The sequence below is a fragment of the Labrus mixtus genome, chromosome 5 (assembly GCF_963584025.1).
Source record: "Labrus mixtus chromosome 5, fLabMix1.1, whole genome shotgun sequence".
Classification (NCBI taxonomy): Eukaryota; Metazoa; Chordata; class Actinopteri; order Labriformes; family Labridae; genus Labrus; species Labrus mixtus.
Window position 1 is genome coordinate 27,198,446 of NC_083616.1, and position 21,574 is coordinate 27,220,019.

Genomic DNA, 21,574 nt, shown 5'->3' on the forward strand with positions numbered 1-21,574 from the left:
CGGCGAGAAGCGATGCCTGATAAATCCTGCGTTCCTCACATTTCACATCCTCGTATCTCAGTGAGTTGTTTTGCTAATTGTGGTCCAGCGAGCTCATGTTTCATATTCGTAGCGATGATTGAGGGACGCCATTAGAGCAAACCCCATTAGTCTCCGTGGGGAAGAGGCCGGCCCTGCGTGGGAACCATCAAAGGCCAATTTGCTACACAAACACCATAAATCCTGCCCCGTTAAGTGACTGTTTTTGATGCCGCTGAAGCGCTCGCAGATAAATATACACCCTGTTATGTATCGTCCATTAAATTACCAGAGGGCACAATCCACACAGGACATCCATCTCGATCAGAGGTGGTCAAAAGTGGGGTCCAGGGACCTGTATAGGGCCTCGGACAGTGCTGGAGGAGGTCTGGGTGACATTAAAGGACCGGAGACTTCAGCTGTTTAAGTTTACAAATCTTTATCACTTCACTTCTTTCATCGAAAACCTTCTCTCTGGTTTTATACAACGCGGGTTCAGCTGAAAAAGTCAAAAGTTTTGAAAATGGGTTCCAGAGTGCAAACTTCTGAAAACGGTAACGTCTCTGTTGTCATGGAAACTGACAATATGCAGTTCCTCTGGAAACTGAGATATTCCGCACATGCACACGTGTGATTTTATTATTTTATACTATTGAATTTCACAACTCTTCTCCAGCAAAGTGTAGATTAACTGCACCATCACTTGGATCGCCGGAGACCACGGACTGTAACTATTAACGGGCGAGGCCTGAGAGACATCAGCCGTCGGTTCCTGCATGGGGCGCTGCAGTTCCATCGATGGCGGTCTCAATGCTGGAAATGCTGTCTCAGCCTAACTTTCAGTCAACCTAACGACAGGCTGAGATCTGGAGCTGAGGCGGGTTTAAAGCCTCCTGACAAACTGTTACACCACGCCCACCTGTCACACGTCAGCTACGCTCCCAACTATGCATAACTCTTATCCTTCATAAAATCAGACGGACCGGTTATAAACATTCACCCCCCGTACAGTGTGAGCCAGTGATGACAATAACTAATCAGACCTATTTGTTTTTTTGTACCAGGGTGTAAACATGCTAATTTATTCTGCAAAAACAGACTTTTTTAAATGGGTGTGTATGTGACTTCCTGTTCTTCTGCAGCCAGCCTCTAGTGGACAGCTGAGGAACTGCAGTTTTTTGTGCTTCATTTTTCATCACTGGAGGCTGCAGCTTGGTAGAGACATCCACCGTCCACACAAACGTTTGTACGTTAGCCATCTTTGTAAGTTTAAGCTTCAGCGCTCTGTAGAAGGCGGGGTATGTGCGCTTGCACGTGTTGTTTCATTACAAAGTCACACAAGCAAAAAGTTTCCTACGAAAAACTGGTTCGAAAGTAGGTGACTGTAAAAAGGTTCAATTCTGTTTGTGCCAAATCAGGAAGTTAGACGAAGGTCTTTACTGAAACATGAGCCTCGTTTCCACCAAGCGGTTCACTTTGGTTTGGTAGTGTTTGCATCATTCAGTCAGAAGATGGGAATGATACCAAAATAACCGATACATACCGTCGGACCCCTAAAAAGTGAAGATCAGAAAAACGTGCAAAATGGGTCCTTTAACGTGGAGCACAGGTAAGTCACTGTATTCAGTTAATATCTCTGTAGTGTTAATGAAACTGACTGCGTGAAGAAGATCTTGTTTAGAATATTAATTCTGTCTCTAAATACACATCTGGATATCTCGATGAAAAAAGACAAGCGGGAAATGTTTTGCCAAAAGTAACCGTTTATTTCAGTTTGTCTTCAAACAGCGGAGTGGCCGTCTGTCTCTGTACACGCTGGTTAGTAAAAAAAAACAAAAAAACACTGAACTCAGACATCTCACTGCCTCCTCGAACATTCAAGGATATTGCATTTTTAGTTTTTTTTTTCATTGAGAATACAAAAATCAGTCAATGCAGCAACAAAGTCCATCAACGAGAGTTCATTTTGTTTCCTCTAGAAGACGACACGGGCTCCTTCCTCTGGTCTGGACGGAGTGGTTATCATGAAGACACTTCAAATAAAACACAAATATACTGCTTTGACAAACAATCTCATCAGATTATGAACCCACAGGATGAACACTGATTTGGCAGTGAGGGATATTTAGAGGCATCAGAGACTGAAAGTTGGACACTGGAAACTCCCAACCAGAACGTTTTGTTACACTTCATCAATCTGTGGTTTTAAAACAACCTGAGTATGCTCAACATACCAGGCTCGTACAAATGTGTCTTACACTGATCATCCAAGATCAGGCTAACCAATGTAGTGTATTTATACTGACACAAAGATTTGAAATCCTCATGCTGGGAAGACGCTGCTCCTTTAAAAAGTCAGCAGGAAAACCTTTCAAGACTCCACTGCCTCCAAAGTATCCCCGATCATCACCTACAGACCCGCTAACACGAGCGTGTAAACCTTAAAGTGGTGAAGTGAGAAATGTTGACGGGATGAGTGAACTGCACAGCAGAACCTCGCTGATACCAGGAACAGATTTATGAACGATGAGAACCGCTACAGGGCTGGGATCAGAAACTTTCTGCTACATCTGTATTTTAATCAACATAAACATGCATGAAAAAACACAAAGGACAGGATCGAGTTACTCTGAATGCTAAGAGATACAGCGCTGAGGCCTCTGCTCACACACCAAGATTCTCAAAGGAGTGTTTTATTTTAATTACATGGATGGAACCTGAGCGCTCGAGCAGTGTGAGCCCAAAATTAACAGAATTAGCTGGTTAAATAAGCAGGTGAAAAAGATGCCAAAACATCTCCAATATAATGCAGATTTGTACAAAGTCAAAGTTCGTTCTTTGTCAACATCTGTCTGCAGGATGAAGAGCTTCAATTTTTTTAAGGTTTTTTGGGTCCGTTTTGCCTTTATTTTAGATAGGACAGCTGAGAGCGGGGGGATGACATGCAGCAACAAGGCTGAGGTCAGATTCTAACCCACAGCTGCTGTGACGAGGACTACAGCCTCTGTACATGGGGCTAACAACATAACCGCTAGGCCATCTGTGCTCGAAATGCAAGTTTTTTAATTAATGGAGTTTGGATCATCAGATCATATTTTAGATGCAACCAAAGGAGGGAGATCAGGAGGATCTTCAACACGGCATTACCAACATTTCTCACTTGAGTTGAAACAATTGAGTTAATTGAACACGTAACATAAGTTTGCATCAAAGACGTCTGCGTTGTCTTTGTGTGTAAAAGCACCGAGTTGCTTTGGTATGAATGCAGCATGATTGTGAAAGTTTCCTTCAAAGTCATCAGACCATCCAACATGTCCGACAAAGAGTAAGTCTTACAGCAGATCTATGACGCTGAAGCATATTTAAATACATAATGTTACGATGGATGTCCAGACTAAACCACAGCAACGTTTTTTTTTTACAGATACAGTTGTTGGTGTAATCCCCAGATGTGGTTTCGTACTGCTGTGAACGAGAACTTGACCATTCTTGGCCTGAACCTGACGACGAGCCTAAGCTGTCCAACCCTGTTGAATCGTGGGATGTAATGACACCTGTAGCCTCTTGGTGGTGCTAGTGAGGCTCTAATAAACGATACTGTCTAAATGTTCAAACCCATTAAAATTAATGATGTACGGGGGATGAGCAAACAGCCATTAAAACCTTCAGTTTAAATGTTTCATAGGTGTTTTTAAATACCACACTCATCCTAAGTGAGGACTTTTGGCAAATTGAAATTCAAACCTCGGATGAGAGCTTCAGATTTCAGCCTTATTCTTCTATTTTTAAGCTTCGAGACACTTTTTATCTGTTAAAGTTTAAAGGTCACATATTATCCAAAATCCACTTCACCATGTTTCTCTCACACTAATATGTGTCTCTAGTCCGTCTACAAACCCCCCAATGATGAGAAAAGTCCATACACTCCACTTTTCAGAAAATGTGTGCTCAAACAGGCCGTTTGGAGATTTTCCCTTCATGACATCACAAAGGGCAGTAACCCCTCCCCCAGGTGGGTGACACTCCCACAGCTAGGTGTTTGTTCTGCCCTCTGAGTCTGCCTTCTCACCGTAAACAATAGGGCATTGTGCAAGAAAGCCCAAGCCACATCCCCTTCCAGAGAGGGGGCGTGGTCAGACAGCTCATTTACATATTTAAAGGTACAGACACAGAAACAGCCTGTTCTGAGCAGGGCTGAAATAGAGGGGTTTATAGACATGATCAAATACAGGATCAGAGTGGATTTAGAACAAGAAATGTTTTGACGAGCTCTGAGACTTATTTAAACTGGTTGAAGAGGAGGAGGATTGTGACCTTTAAACCAGGAGCCTGTTTGTCTGTGAGCGGAGCGTCCTCAAACCTCCTCGCCTCAAACACATCACACAACTAACATCTAATTCTTCATGCCAAAAATACTGCATAGATAAAAAAACATAGAGTGAAAAATCATATTAAACAATATATAATAATACAAAATTAATACTTCCACACATAAAGTGGTTTTAAACGTATTAGTTGTGCCGGTGCACGTTGAACGCGTGCGTGATTGTAACCACATTTAAAACATTTTCATATTAAAGTGTGCATAAACATAAATACTAACACTGATTCTTTACACAGTAACAGAGTGACAGAAAACTTCCACCTCCTCTTAGAGGGATCTGATCAATGTGAGGAAAAAAGAGTTTGTTGTTTTTGAGATGTGAAGTTTCTGCAGGAAAACTGATCCTTCATTTTACACAGGTTCTTTTCATTTACCTTTGTTTGTAGTGATTTCTTGTTTCTAAATATCCACCAGGAAACGTTTGATAGATAAAAGAAAAGCTGGGAGGGCTTCTATTTATGTCTCTCAGACCTCAATCTGTATGAACAGCTTTAAAAAGATTTAACATTTGAGGCAAAGAACGTGAGAAATGCTAACGTTTAAAGTTTAAAATCCTCTGGAAAAAAAAAAAAAACAAGATCGGAAGTGAGTGGAACTTTTGTTTGGGGTGGGGTCAAAAAAATTCTGAATTTCTGAAGTATTAATGTTTCAAAAAGTCTTGTGAATGTTGAGTGAAGACTATTTTGTGTATTTTGTGTAAAATGTACTGAGGTGTTTAATTTACTAACTCATGGATTCTCAGGGCGCACTCACTCTAGGAAATCCGACCACGTCGAAGCACGTTTGACCCTCAAAGTCCAGCTTGATAATGTGAGTGCTCCGATCCGTTCTCAAGCTCAGTGCACTTCCCTGGAAAGAGGACGTAACCGTGCTCAGGCCCGGTTAGTCCTGGAGCAGTGAGAGTGCAGGACAGCGGGGGAATGGGGAGGGGGGGAGTTAGTTTTTGCAGCTCGATGTCACTTTAGATCCCATTACAGTTTGATCTTTTACTTTGTGTAAGGTGACGTAAACAGGACGTCAAATATTGTTGTGTAGTCAGGGAATTATCTGCAGTTATTTTCCTGTATTAAATTACATTTTCAGCATTTTTTAATTGGATATTTAAGTGGATTTTTCACACATTTCACTTCAGCCATTGGAGATGGTGACTGCATGTTTAGTTTTTTAAAATGTGTGAAGCTAAAAAGTGCTACAACCTGAAACACATCAATCAGGTTACATTTCTCCTGTTCTTTGCCTCTTAGATCTGCGCTGTGTCGTTGCCCTGTGGCTGGTTGTAAGCGCTCTGGCCTCAGTAGGCACTGATTGGTTGCTGGTTTGTTGCTTACACATTACTGGTTCTGCTCTTGCCCTTGGCTCCGCCCCCTGGGCTGCCTTTACTCTCTGACTTCCTGCCAGGTGAGTTCTGACAGGTGGGCGGTTTTACAGCAGAGCCCGACTGAGCACCACTGTTGTTGTTGTGGTTCGTGTTCCCGCTCAGCGTCTCCATGATGGAGCGAAACGCCCCGAACGACCGCTTACTCTCAGAGCTTCCTGTCGGAGTCCTTTCCTTCCCATGATGCCCTTTGGTCTGCTCTGCCTCCGGATTGGAGCTCTTGTGCACCTGCTCGTCGAAGGTAACCCTCAGTTTAAGGTTCTGAGACGTCTTCCTGCGAGATGAGGGTGACTTCAGGGCGCTCTTGGGGCTCGTGGCGACTTTCTGGCCGTTGGTGGCGTCGTGGGAGTCGGTTGAAACGTCCGATATTTTAGCGTCTGCTGCCTCGGGGTCGCTGGAGGTGGGGGACGGGTTGAAACCGATGCTGTCCACTGACTTTGACCCACTGAGAGAAAATGCCAGCTTCCTCTCAATGGTGGAAGTCGGGGCGGAGGCGGGGAGGTGGTTCTTCATCATCGGGTCAAGGTGGTTTGATGCTGGCTCCTCCTCTGCGATTGGCAGGTGAGACGGCCTATCAGGTCGCAGAGTGTTGGAGGCCGAGGCTCCTTGATTTTTACCCTCCTCTGGTGGATAACCATCTGTGTCGGATTCACTCAGAGAGCGCTGCATGATCTGTTTGAGTCTCGCTAGTTTGAGCTCCCTCCTCTCGCCCAGCACCGTCCTGCGGGCTCCAGGGGCCGCGGGGCCGCAGGGGCCAGGGCCAACCGCTGGAGGCAGCCTCTCCCTGGAACACAGCGAGTCCGACATGTCCTTGCCCAGCAGCTGCCGCAGCACTGAGTCTGGTCCTGCCCCTGCCTGTCGAACCAACCATTGACCATCACCAGGAGTCCCCTCTGCTGTCAGCAACATCTCAGGCCACGCCTCCACTGAGGGCTGATGGGAGCTGGAGTCCAGAGGAGGAAACAGAAATTATCTTTTACTTTCATTTTACAATTTAAGTGTGGATGTTCTGGTTTTACCAACAATGGCTTCTAAGAAAATCCACCTCACTGTCGCTAAGGTTATTTCTGGGAGCCATAGTTGTGCTTTTAGTATATCTCTAGAAGAGTTAGGGGGTCCTACATGTGTGTGGGCGTGCGTGTGTGTGTGTGTGTGTGTGTGTGTGTGTGTGTGTGTGTTACCTGGGAGATCTGGACGGTGTCCCCTCTGCCTTGTTGGGGTCCATCAGTCTCTGCAGTTGTTTCTGCAGAACGATCCTGTCTGCAGCCTGTCTGCACGACAAACAACACACACAACAGGATTAACCCCAGGTGACCCACCTCCACCTGCAGGTTTCACCTCAGTCTGAATCCTGTTACATCATCCTAAAAAAAACCCAGAAAGATTAAAACTACCGTCACTTACTCATTGAGCTGTTTGGTGAGTTTAACAACCTGCGAAGCCAACGACATGCAGGTTTCCACAACGACAAGGTATCGAGCGCAGGTGGTGTGTCCCTGTCGCTCGGCACTCTGGGACGGCCGCTCCCCCTGCTGGTTCTGGACGGTCACGTTAGAGCCGTACTCCACCAGAGTCTGGACACAGAGACAGGAGCTTTTTTAGTAAGATTTACTCAGCTCTGTGGAGAACATGCAGCTTTTTAATCTAAAGCAAATCACAATCAGTGTTTTGATTGTCGGCCTGGCTGGCCAACAGGAAGCAGACAGGACTGATAAGATCCGCCCCTCCTTCAGACGGCTGTGCCAGCATTAAAAACATCCACTGCAGGAAAAATGAGCTCCAGGTTGTCAAATACATTTAAGGAAGAATTAAAGTGTGAGCAAGAGAACTGAAGCAGGACATTCCTGGTCTGGTTACCAGCAGGGAAACACGCAAAACGGTTGGAAGTAATTGTAACTTTTAAGCAGCACACACCTGGATGCAGGTGAGGTGTCCGTACTGAGCCGCTACGTGGACCGCTGTGTTTCCGTTCTGGTCGACTTCGTCCAGAGAGATCGCCTGTTCCTGCATGAACTGAAGCAACCACAGCAACACCTTCTCCTGCAGAGACACACAGAGAGACAAGTTTTTATCCACTTCTTATTAAGGGGGGGTGTGAGATGGGGATTGGCGTGTGTGTGTGTGTGTGTGTTACCTGTCCATGGCGGGCAGCGTAGTGGATCAGACTGGGATGTTCTCGGGTGCAGCTCAGCTCCGCGATGGCCTCCGTCTCACTCACCATCCACCTCACACACTCCAGATGACCGTTCTGCAAAAACAAACACAAAGATTATGATGAAGAACATTTACTGTTACCTCAATTTAAACCTGAGCATAACCCAGACAACACAAGTAACACACACACGCACGCACGCACGCACGCACGCACGCACGCACACACACACTTGCATTGACACGCACACACAGTCACCATGTTGATTAAGCACCAGGTGGCTGGAAGTCTGTCCTGCCATTAATCTGAGTGATTAAACAAGAGGCTTGCTGATAAGAGCCAATCAGGACTCGGCTGCCCAGCTTGTCTGCTGATAAACACACTTCCTGTCTGGCAGCCAATCAAGAGGCTGGTTTCCACAGCAGAGCAGACAAAACAGGACCTGCTCAGTATTCACAGCGCTCAGCGAGACTCATTTTTAACAAACTGCTGCTGCTGCTGTCGACAGAGCTGATGTAGAAGTTTAAAATCATTTTATCTAAATCCTTCATCTCAACACATCATGACCTCACCGACCAGCTGCCAACCGAGTGCCTCGTTGAATTTATAAGATTACAGATGTGTATTTTTTTTCCCCTTGACCATTAAAACAAAATAGCTTGCAACTATTTGGAATGCTTTCTATCTATTACAGATCTCTCAACTGGAAGGTCGGGGGTTCGATCCCCAGCTCCTGCAGCAATGTGTCCTTGGGCAAGACACTTAACCCCAAGTTGCTCCCACTGCTTTGTTGGCAGTGTATGTTTTTGTATGAACGGAGCGTTTTAATCTGATATTGTTTCACATTTTGAGATGTACAGGAGCAAATATATTCACATAAGGATATACACATCTATAGTAAGCTTGAGAATAAAGGCCTTTGAGTCTGTTTTTTTGTCTGAAATTTACACACCCTGTTTTAAGTTTCTTAAGTTCTCTATACCCGTTCCACACACTTGCCTCCTTCTTGGGTTTTTAGACTACAGTGTATTTCATTATTGTGTTTTTATGTTGAGCTTTTCATGGTATCTGAGTAACACACACTGACCTTGACTCCCAGCCCAGCGGGGGTGAGCTGCTGGTTGTTGCGTTCGTTCAGGCTGTCCTCCCCCATCAGGGAGGTGAGATGCTGCAGACAGTCAGCGTGACCCTGACAGGCCGAAATATGCAGCAGGTTGTTCCCGTCTTCGTCTCTGATCAGCTCCAGGTTATCTGCAGCCAGGTGAGGCTGCAGGTGGGGGAGGAGGAGGAGGAGGAGGAGGAGAAAGAAAGGGTGGGATAAGGAGGAGGTGCATAAAACATCATGTGTGGTTTGCTATAGTACATTCTTCACCTCCTCCTGAAATGTACACACATGACCTTCAACTCACCAGCAGCGAGATCTGTCCCTCTCTGACGATGTTGATGATGTTTTGATTCTTCTTTGTCTCCTCGTCCATCTCCCCTCCAGCTCCTCCAAACCCCCTCGGCCCACTGCCTCCCCCTCCCCCTCCTCCTGCTCCTGACCCTGGAGCCCAGGTCTTTGAGGCGTCCTGCCTGCCCATGCTGCAGCCAGGCAGCGGGAACATGTGCCCTGGTCCTCCTGATGGCTCCACGCTCGGCCTCTGGCTCTGTGAGTCCGGGTAAACCCGCGCGGACAGCAGCTTGTCTGGAAGTCAAACATGCACATTTACAGTTTTTGTGACCAACAACGAAGGTGAACTAGAAGCGAGATAAGGACGGTTTTATAGGTCGTACCTGCATCAGAGAAAGAGGAGAGGGAGGAGGAGCAGCTGAGGAGTCCAGAGGGGAGCAGGTCTGACTGGTAGCCTCCTGGGGAGCGGTGGAGGTGGTGGAGGTCTGGATCCATGGACTTGGACTTCCTCAGGTCGGACCACTTCACCGGGGACAGGACACAATACTTCAGGATACAGAGGGATTACATTATGATGACATTCAAAAGTCTACCCCCGAACATTAAGGATGCCATGTTGAGCAAGTTTAGTCAACATTTAATGAAGTCAACTCCAGAGTGTCACATCACAGACACACAAGAGGAGATCTTTGACTATGACCCTAAATATCAGAGTAGCCTTTACTTTCCTTCACCATCGTTTAGAGGTGATGTCGCTATTTTGGCAGCGATGCAGCTTACCATTACTGCTGCTGCTGCTGCTATCTTATTTTGTTCTCTCTAAATGTGTTTGCCTGGCTTTCTCCCAGGGCCAAAAAATCCGCTTTGGCGCCTACTGTCTGCCAGAATTCATAAAACAGTTTACACGACAACTCAAAATCTTAAGTAGATTTTTTTGAAAAGTATTTCTAAAATGTAAAGATCCGTTTTAAAAGACGTGGGCGCTGATGTGCAAAAGATTTGAATTTACCTGCAAAACAGGGCTAGTTATCAAAACAGAAGCCGGGCCACGGTGTCGCACTACCAACCCTGAATACCACAACATCACATGTAATTGATGTTAAAAAGATTACCATAAAATGCAGAATATAATTTTCACCGGTAAATAAGACGCAGTCTGTTTTTTGAGGGGGGGGGGGGGGGGGGGGGGGGTTCTGTGTTCCAGCGTGATGATTTCTTCTGCGCTCAGTGAAGTCTACAAAGTGAAACTTCTGTTCAGCCGTGTCGCTCTTTTAGTAACATTTGTGTTTTTCGGTTACAGAACGTTAGCTCTCTGTACCGACAGCCTGCGTGTCACACTGCCCACCTTTGCTGGTCAGGTACTCCACATCTGCTATTTTATGAACGACATTCCACCTTTCTATCTAAATGTAGGATTTTGAGCTAATGATGGAAAAGGGAACAGTGACACAGACCAAGCTGGCAGCTACTTTTCCCCACAGCTTGCAAGCAACAATGAATGGAGGTGAATTTTCAAATAAATTTTAGGTTGCATCAACGTGTGATGGTGGTGACTGGAGCCTCGGTTGTCAGCATTTTACACTGGTAAATTAGTCGCACCGGTATATAGGACACAGCCAACATTTTAGATGAACAGATAAGTATCAAAAGAACGTCCTATTCACCAGGTTTTACGGTAATTTTTGACCAAGAAGCCTTGAGGGAAAGCTGTGCATTATCCAACACTTGTGTAAGTTTGGAGGGGAAGAAGAAGATGTTCAGTGTGTACCTGCGTCTGTGAGCTCGCGCTGCCCAGACTCAGAGGCTCATTGTGGGCTAAAGAGGAGCTCTTCAGCCCCCCTCCTCTGGTCCTCTCCAGGGTGCCTCCTCCCAGGTTGCTCCCCGTCACCGAGCGCTTGTCGTGGGTGACGCGAGGCAGCGTGGACATCTGCTGGCTGGACTTGATATAAGGCACGTCCAGGATCTCGTCCATGTCCAGGTCGTAGTGCTCCAGCTCCCCAAACAGAGCCTGTGGGTTGTTTCCTCCGACAACACCGCCGGAGCCACCGCCCAGGCCCTTAGCCTTTCCTCCGGGGGCGTCGGAGGAGGCGTGTGGCGCCTTGTCAGAGCTCGGGTCATCTTTACTGCTCTCCCCCGGCTCCACCAGACCCTGACTCTGGACTTTACCATCAGAGTCAGAGTCCGTGGTTTCTGGTTGGTGTTTGAGGGGAGAGACCCTCTTCACCGGCCGGAACTTACTGTGGACCTCAGCGATCCCGGTGGGTTTGATTCCCCCGCCGCTGTGGGAGGAAACACCGCGACTCCAGTTGATGGAAGGAGCTGTAGGAGCAGGAGAGATGACAGCAGATCAGCTGAGTTAAGACCTTTCTTTTGTACTTTTAAAGAAACACCAGCATTCTTAATTAAAGCAAGAGTGCAGTAAAGTTTTATTAAATAGCGAATGTAGCTACCTGGTCTCTCCTCGGCCTGGCCATCGCTCCGCCTGGATAACTCGGGGATGCTCTTTAAAGACGTCACAGAATACTGCAGGATGAGACAGAAGTCGGACATGTTGAAAACGTTTACACAGCAGCTCAGCAGCTGTGTGTGCAAATCCGTTATTTTTAGATTTAAGGTAATTGCAGTAGCAGTCATGTTGCTCTAATTACACACAGATTGTAACATGAGGCATTTGGGGAAACTACGGAGTGGAACTAAATCACTCACTAACTGATGCTTTCACTTTGAATCCTTCACAAAGATGGTCATGCTCAGTATTTATTAGAAAAGCTTTTATTCAAGTGTTTTTCTACTTGGTGTGTCAGAGCCTTAAGCGAGTACATTTACTGTCTGAAAATGAAAGTAGTTGTGGTTTTTGTCACCTTGGTGTGTATACGTTGTGAGTAGCACTAAAGTACTTTTAGTAGCAGGGATAAGCTAATGTTTTGCACATTTGTAGTACCTGTTTTTTTATTTGTTTCAGGCATATTGTCTGAGCAGCAATTTCCCAGTATCCGAGACAAATTTCTCCAGAGGGAGACGATTAAAGAAACCTTGACCTTGATCTGATACAAAAATATGCAGCTGAGCTTTGTTTCTGCACATATCCGAATGCTCGGTAGCTTTGACTGAAGATAGAGGTGATGTTGTGAGAGTTTTCTACATTCAAGTTAAAACCACAACAGTCTTTAATCCGTTATGTCGGTGTGTTAGCTCGTTCATATCTCACTGACCACTGAATCATCAGAGAAGTCGATCTCGTCCAGGTCCAGGTATTCAGGAGCCTCCATCTTTACACCACATCATCAGCTGCAAGAACAAGCTGCACACACAGAAACAAACACACACAACATCAGAATAAAGTTCATTACCAACAAACACATGAATAAAAGGATAAAGCCAGTAAAACAAAAATACTGCAGCAGTAGATAAGCACATATAAAATGAGTTTACATGTAATGAAGAGCTGCACATTTGTCGCAGGATTGTGCAAGATGTTGAGCAGAAACACAACAAACTAACACTTTTAATCTCTGTCAACGGTGATTTGAACTTTGTGACCTTAAAACAAATCAGTTCCAGCAAAAAAACACCAAAGTTATGATTAGCTGCATCATATCCATAAATATTCTGAAGACAAACACTTGTGGTTTCTTTGATTTGATCAGCAGGAATAATACACAGGATGTAGCTGCAGGAAACTGAGAACAGTCATGCTGGGGGGAAAAATGAGTGAAAGTGTTTTTTTTTGTGTGACAAACTGCGGCTATGTGAGTAAAGAGGAAACTGTGGAATCAACAAACCTGACGATGTCTTTGTTAAGGAAGTCTACGTCACTCCTACAGCTCACAAAGGGTGACTGTAGAAGGATTCGTTTGAAGATCATCAAATCCTCAGTAATACCGGAGGTTTATAACCGTGTAAAGCCAGAAGTGTCAACTGCAACTCAGTGCCTGAGCTGTTGTGATCAAAGGCAACAAACAGCCGGATTATCAGGACTAATCAGAGAGCAGCGTGACTCACAGAGAGAGAGAGAGAGCGCAGGAGATTTAAAGACACAGCACACAAACTAAACCTACAAATACACACAAACTAAACCTGCACCTACACACAAACTAAACCTGGACCTACACACAAACTAAACCTGCACCTACACACAAACTAAACCTGCACCTACACACAAACTAAACCTGCACCTACACACAAACTAAACCTGCACCTACACACAAACTAAACTTGCACCTACACACAAACTGAACCTGCACCTACACACAAACTAAACTTGCACCTACACACAAACTAAACCTGCACCTACTAACAAACTAAACCTGCACCTACACACAAACTAAACCTGCACCTACACAAAAACTAAACCTGCACCTACTAACAAACTAAACCTGCACCTACACAAAAACTAAATCTGCACCTACACACAAACTAAACCTGCACCTACACACAAACTAAACCTGCACCTACTAACAAACTAAACCTGCACCTACACACAAACTAAACCTGCACCTACTAACAAACTGAACCTGCACCTACACACAAACTAAACCTGCACCTACTAACAAACTAAACCTGCACCTACACACAAACTAAACCTGCACCTACACACAAACTAAACCTGCACCTACACACAAACTAAACCTGCACCTACTAACAAACTAAACCTGCACACAAACTAAACCTGCACCTACACACAAACTAAACCTGCACCAGCACACAAACTGAACCTGGACCTACACACAAACTAAACCTGCACCTACACACAAACTAAACCAGCACCTACACACAAACTGAACCTGGACCTACACACAAACTAAACCTGCACCTACACACAAACTGAACCTGCACCTACACACAAACTAAACCTGCACCTACTAACAAACTAAACCTGCACCTACACACAAACTGAACCTGCACCTACACACAAACTAAACCTGCAAATACACACAAACTAAACCTGCACCTACTAACAAACTAAACCTGCACCTACACACAAACTAAACCTGCACCTACACACAAACTGAACCTGCACCTACACACAAACTAAACCTGCACCTACACACAAACTAAACCTACACACAAACTAAACCTGCACCTACACATCTAGTGTTTCCCACACATAGACTGGGCGGGCCGCCCAAGTATATTTCTGACATTTTTAACTAAGGTGCGCACAAGGACCTTACGGCTCCGGTCAAGAAAATTCCCTCTCGACTCCTGCGGAGAGTTAAGTCGCAGCAAAACCACAAGAGAAGAATCATCAGCTTCAGAGAAAGAGAGAGAGAGAGAGAGAGGAGGTCTACTGTCTGTACATCCCTCTTGTAAACTTGTAAAGTAGATATGATGGATCGTAGGAGTAAATAAATGATGTTCCTTTACGTGCATGCAAACAAACGTCATGCCTCTCTGCAGTAGGGGTCCCCAGTTTGGCTGCCACAGTTTAAAACGTCTGGATTCACCCCTGCTTTCTTAAACTAACAAACTTGTAAGCATGTTATGTAACTTTGTCCAGCAGCAGAACAGAGGGCTCAGAGGGGGCAACAAGTTCGGGACAGGGAGTCAACTTTAACCCAGATTAAAGTCAGACATCTACTCAAGGAGAACAATCTTTCCTCCATCAATCTCATCAACAGTCACTGACGCTGCTTCTGCTGAGAGAGTCGCGTCAGATTTCATAGCTGTAAAAACATTTCCTTTTGAGACAGATAAATTCTTACAAACGCAGAAAAAGGGGAATTATATTGAAAGTTCCCGTCTGCTTTGATCGTCCATAAAAGGCAGAAACAGACTGTGCAGGACGCGACTCCCTCTCTCTATTTTGAGTCAATGTAGATCAGCCATAGATATAGTAAATGTTCAGAGAAATATCTTCAAAAGATGCCAATAAAATACAATATATGAAAGGGGAAGAGTTGTAACTTCAACAGGTAAGAGGCTCTGCCAAAAATCACATCCTGGCGCTGCTTCTGAGACGAACCATAAAGGAGTCAGTGTGACGGGGTCGGTTTGAACACGTGACCAGCGCAGAGCAGAGCAAAGACGAGACGTTTGCTCAGGACAGCAAAACGCTAGAGAGATATTCTACAAATAAAGTATTTTGTGCCTTTCTCCAGGTGGCGCTGAGGTGGCGTGCCACAAATGATAGGTAGAAGAAATCTAAATTCATTCAGACTCTGGGAAACTGTCTTTGTCAGTGAAATCATTTGGAAGCCAATTGGCATAAGATGACCACACATCACACTCAAAATAAAAGCCACCTCTGCTGCTGACAGTCCACTCAGACCTCTCACGTCGTCAGAGAGTCTCCCTACGACATGATTCAGATGTGTGTGGATGTTTAAGTTTACTCGTCATGAAAATGAGCTTTACAGAAATATATCTGGCTTCCCGTAAAACTACAGCTGTAACCACTGCTGTTCTACGAGTTCTATTTTCTTCTCATGCTCTATCACTCCTTATCACGACTCTCTTTTCTCTCTGTTGGGATGGTTCCAACACTGCTGTGGTGATAAAGCACCAGTTCATGGCGTTATTTTAGGACAGTGGATAGAGTCAGAAGTCAGGAGGAGAGAGAGAGCGGGGAATGACATGCGGGAAAGGAGCCACAGGTCGGATTTGAACCTGGGCAGCCCGCTTGGACAGCCTCCGCACTAACCCACGAGGCTACTGGTGCCCCCAGGTCAATGCTTTGAGGCTCTTAGAGCGGGAAACTTAAAGGGGATATATTGTGAAAAATCCACTTTTACACTGTTTTTGAACATATATTTGGGTAACCTGAGAGTCTACTGACCCACACAATGTGAAATAAACCCATCCAGTCCTTTGTTTGTGGTCTGCATAAGTCTTTCAACACAGAGAAAAATTCTCTGTTTCAAATGTGCATTCCTTGTGATGTCACAGTGGGATTCTGGTAAAAAAATCAAAAAAAAAAACCTCTCCTCCCCTGGTATCTCCACCCCCAGCCTAGAACAAAACTTTTGCGCAGGTCCGCCATTTGTATTCTCGCTACAGAGGAGTGATGTCTACTGGGAAAACTCAGGGGGGGGGGGGGGGGGGGGGCTCATTGCATTTAAAGAGACACACACACCAAACGGAGCGTTCTGAGAGAGCTGGTTTATACAGGGTCACAAACCTCCTCTGGTGCTTGATTCATGTTATATTTTGACCAAAACACAGCACAGATGTTTCATTTAGACCACAGGGGGACTGTTTGAAAAGGTGGAAAAGTGGTATAATATGTCCTCTTTAAAGATTAAAGTGAGCAAATAACACCCAAACTTCTTCAGGAGTTTGATTTTCGTCAGAGGTGTAAATGGTTATTCTTCTGGCCTCATAGAAAGATCTTTCTGTTTTTCATCTCCGCTCTCTGTGCTTTAAATTAACAAAATAAAAGCCGTCTTAATGTCTAGAAATGAAAACACATCACAGCCATGGTTACGGGATGTTCAGAAAGCAGCAAACTGTGGAGGTTTCATGTACGACGGCAGCCGTTTTCAGACAGTGTGGGAGTCACCGCAGAACTGAACGGGTCCAAATAAAACCTCTGATTGCAGCTTTGAGAAACAAGCGAGCCCAACATCCTTGATAACAACTGTTTAGGCCTGACAGCAGACATCAACTATAAGACTGGATCACGGTATAAGACGGGGGGGAGGATGTCTGCTCTCTCTGTTTATATGAACAGCTGACGAGTCGGAATCCTTCCAGACAGCGAGACGCAAAAACATTCAGAGAGATAAGAGGAATTTTTTGGGGAGAAAAGTCAACAAACAAGGACGGGAGTTTTCCAGGGGGAATTTGAGAGAGATTCGATTAGTCTTTACTGCGAGTGGATTTAGATCTGTGTTACTTTATGTCTCTCAGAGGTCAGGCGAAACTGCTGAAAACACCTCATGACATTAAATATGAGTGTCACAGAGGGTCACATATTGTAGCAGTTAGATGTTGGTTACTGTGATCGAAATGAGTCAGGCGAGTTGACACTCACTGAGGAAGATCTTGGATATGGTTGTAGAGTTGTGTCATTTTACTGAACTGTGCTTAAGGCCCTCCAAGTTTTAGTAAATTTAAAATGCTTTTGCAGAACTGTAGCCTCATTATTACACTGGCTACATGTGCATTTTAAATTTAGTTTAAGATTTTAGTTTTCACTTTCAAAGCATGTATTGGAAAGGATCCGAGTAGATCAATGACTGTTTATGTAGGAATTTAGTTTGGTGCAATTTGGCGCCCACTAAAGGACTCTGAGATGTAAACTCTGCTTCTCGCTCGCTCACTCTCTCTCTTTTCTCTTCTTAGCTTCCTCCGTCAGCGTCCTCTTCCTCTTAGATTCAGCTGTTGTAACAAACAGTACAGAGTTGGCTGGTTAGTACCGTGCAGCCGTACGCACTACTTGCTGACAAACTTAGAGCGCTATAAGCTGGCGACCGAGACGCTGTGTGGACGCCATCCCCGCTTTTGTCACCATTCAGCTAAACAATATCAAGCTATGAGTTTTGGTCAGCCCTAACAAACACACGCGCACACACACACACGCACACACACACACACACACACACGCACACACACACACACACACACACCAATCAAACACACAAACACAATAACAACTTAAAAACACAGGACACAGGCCTTGAATACCTTTACACACAAACACACACACCCTCAAACACACACACACACACACACACACACACACACACATAGCCACACAAACACACACACACATACATAGCCACACAAACACACACACACACACACACACACAAACACACACACACACACACACAAACACACAAACACACACACACAAAAACACACAAACACACACACACACTATAAAACATTCATTACTAAATAAGAACATTGAATTACATCTTATTTTGTTCATTTGTTTGCATTATATTTTTGTTATTTTTAGATATTTATCTGATTATTACTCTTGTTATAAATCCATTATTGATTATAATTGATTGTATTATTAAATTATTGATTATAATTGATTGTATTATTAAATTATTGATTATAACTAACAATTATTATTATTATTGTATTTTTTCCATGTGAGATTTTTTAATCATCAGGCCTTTAAAACTATGATCTAACCCTGGTATTTAACATAAACACTACTTCATAAAGCCTGTTGTGTTGATGAGACTGTGAGGAAAAGAAATAAAAACACCTGCAGGTTCATAAAGCTGAAGTAAAAAACATTTTAAACATACATTTTTAACTCTTTTACTCATGTTTCTGTATTTAAAGAGCATTATTTATATCCCATACCTTCATAAAACAGAGCCCAGTTAATCAGTAGCTAAAACAGCTAGCTCAGGTACAAATAAAAACACTGAATATGTAAAAGAGAGAAGGTTGTGTGTCCTCTTCTGTTTCCTTAAAGCTAGCAGAAAGCTAATTAGCTAACATTAAGCTAGCTGGTTAGCCTGTTGGAAAATTAGGTCAAAAAGCGAAACCTCAGGTAGAGGCGACCCCCGCGCCTGTTAACGACCCCCCTTTCTCTTCTGGCTCATAGACAGCTTTTATGGTATGTTACCTTTTTTTCTGACAGTCCGACAGCCGAGGAAGAAAGCGCTGTCTCCGGGAGAGGACACAGCTAGCCGCACCGCTAGCTGCACAGATCCTCAGATCCAGCTGTTTTTTTCCCTTCTGTCGCCTCGCGCCTGTCTTGAAAAGCACAAAGACTTTGACATATGGGCAGAACACAGAGGGAGCAAAGAGAAGAGGGCTCACTCTGAAGACATTTCAGAGTACCAAATTCATCAGGGATGAAGCGAAGAACTACGCCTTTTCACTCTCAATGCAAGAAATAGGCAGCGGTGTATTCATACACTGTACACACGCAGGTATACAGACAATACCACCTTATTTTTCTGTCTCCATTTAGGAGAAATGTTTTATTCATTTTTAGTCATAAAAGTAAACGTACTGTAATAAGACACAACCCTTACTGACAGTTTTACTGACAGAATTAGCGCTTTATTATAAAGCCCTGAAGGGTAAAAATGACTTAATCTTATTTAGAATTATTAGAAGAATCCCATTATCCCCTTGTCTTTATTTTTCTCTATTGCATTTTCTGATTATCTATTTTTCTGTATCTGATTCTACAGATGTCTGAAGTGTCATACGTTGTTTTACATTTTCTACTTCAATTGACCAAAATAAATCATTCAAGTGCCTCGTTTTTTCAATTTTTCAACCTCTAGGTTTATTATTCGTTTTTGCCTCTCGTGGTTCATCGTCTTAATATACGATCTTTGAGTAGGGCCGCCGCTCAGACGGAGGAAGTGGAGCCGTTCGGTCCGTTATCCTTAGAATAAAAACTACAATAAAACTAAAGCTCCGATGAGGATTTATTAAACAACATGCTGCCCATAGTCTGAAATAAACACACTGATTGAATCAACATTATTAAATCATTTAAGAAGTATAATGTACATCTTTATTTTAAACTCATAATTGTATTCTGAAGATGTAAACATTTGGATAAGAGAAGCAGCCTACAGTCACTGGCGGACTTGAGATGCTTGACGGGCAGGGGGCAAAAATAATAATAATAAAAAAAGGCACATTCTTTATGCTGAGGGGCACCAGCACTTAAGTCATCATACATTGATAATGAAATAGTTCCAGGATCCTTCCAGTGGACATAAAGTGGTACAGTGCCATGTGAACACGTTTTGTCCACTGGAAGGACATCCTGGAGGATAGTAACCACTTATTTTGTTCACTGGATTGGGGATTTTGGTCCACAGGAGGGCATGTCAACGAAGTGGGTACCCTGGAGGGCAAGTTTTCCACGTTTTACCAGTGGACACACTGAAGGGCACGTTACCACTTATTCATCATCATCTTTATAGTCTGACTCAGGAGTCCATTAGAAAACATGTAAAAAGCAAACAAAATAAAAACACAGGGTAATAAGACAGACAGACAAAACATCACCAATATTATAAAAGACAGCTGTACCAGTGTCACCACAAGGCTGACTGGTATAGCACAGAACTATGACTGGGATTTGTCAGCAGCATAATAATGGGATTCTGACAATCCATCAATCCTTATTGAAAGACACATTACCACTTTTTGTCCACTGGAGAGCACCCTGCTTTGCCCTTTATCGTGTTTTGTCTACCAAAGAGGCAACCAAGTAAACCACCTTTGATTATAAATTTGAGTTAAATAAATTATTTTGAAATGTATTAACATCAACCACTTTATGTGATTGTTATACTCATTAAAGAACAATTTGATCAGCATCCTCTTGCCCTTAAATTTAAAATGTTCGTTTTATCCTTATTCTAAGTTTCAATTATTGATATTGTATTGTTTTATTATCTGCAGATGTGTTGCTCCAGATTCAGACTTTTGCCATCAAACATTCAGTTATATAACTGTTGTTGTGTTTGGGAGAAGCTGGGTCTATAAATGTGTTTCCATAATAACAGCCTTGTCACCTCTTTTTCAGTTCAGTGTGGTCAAACGCACATCAGATCAGGAGCTCAGCAGCGTTATCTTGTGGAAATCCCTGGTACTGCACGAGGTTTCATGAGGCTCAGTGAAAACAGAGGGTTGGTGTAAGATGACCACCAGGAGGTCAACTTCCTATTGCAACTTAAGAAAGAGGTGAAATGACTAAAATGGGACACTGTGTAAAGTTGATGCTTTGTCTTGAGTTTGAACATCTTTTATATATATTTTTTCTGTCTAAAATTAACATATTTTAAAACAAAATATCTAGTATTTTATCATCTATCAGAAAGATAGGCTATATAAGGTAGCTGTTTATCAGCTTTTTTGAACTATCAAAAGAATACAATCAAGAACCAAAGGGAAAATATACACTGAAGGTCTGATATCTTTTTATGCATGAAATTATTTTCACAAGGTCCAGTTATTATTTCTGATAGAGCCTCGCAGATTGATTACAAGGGAAGAGTCTTTAGATTTTACTGTATTGATATTTCACTTTTAATTGGACGGCTGTGGTTCAGTGGTGGAGTCGTCTCTTAACTGGAGGGTAAGGGATCTAATCCCCAGCTGCTGCAGCCATATGTCCGGGACATATGTTCAGGATATTGAACCCTGAATTGCTCCTGCTGCTGAATCAGAGACGTGTGAAAGTGTAGAAATGGATTAGTTTTTACCGATGGACACGTCACATAGCAGCCTCTGCCATCAGTGTGTGACATGCGGTTTAAAAAAGCGAGAAGTTCAGACATAAAAAGTCTACAAGCTTTTAAATGA

At 43.7% G+C, this 21,574-nt stretch overlaps 1 protein-coding gene across 3 annotated transcripts; it reads right to left on the bottom strand.

The window, feature by feature from the left end:
• Positions 1 to 1,763: 1,763 nt before the first annotated feature.
• On the bottom strand, positions 1,764 to 19,022 carry sncaip (synuclein, alpha interacting protein). Of its 3 annotated transcripts, none has more exons than XM_061039118.1 (12): positions 18,861 to 19,022; positions 12,535 to 12,623; positions 11,773 to 11,845; positions 11,091 to 11,641; positions 9,706 to 9,844; positions 9,339 to 9,616; positions 9,017 to 9,196; positions 7,912 to 8,025; positions 7,692 to 7,817; positions 7,182 to 7,351; positions 6,959 to 7,048; positions 1,764 to 6,720 (listed from the first exon to the last, which is right to left on the bottom strand). In XM_061039118.1, exons 2-12 carry the CDS (start codon positions 12,589 to 12,591, stop codon positions 5,727 to 5,729), a joined length of 2,772 nt encoding a protein of 923 aa, XP_060895101.1. In that variant the 5' UTR covers positions 12,592 to 12,623; positions 18,861 to 19,022; the 3' UTR covers positions 1,764 to 5,726. The 3 variants fall into 3 exon arrangements, with proteins under 3 accessions (XP_060895101.1, XP_060895098.1, XP_060895099.1); XM_061039115.1 differs by having other exon boundaries at positions 9,706 to 9,868; XM_061039116.1 differs by lacking the exon at positions 18,861 to 19,022 and adding an exon at positions 13,105 to 13,549 and having other exon boundaries at positions 9,706 to 9,868.
• Between the last annotated feature and the right edge of the window lie 2,552 nt (positions 19,023 to 21,574).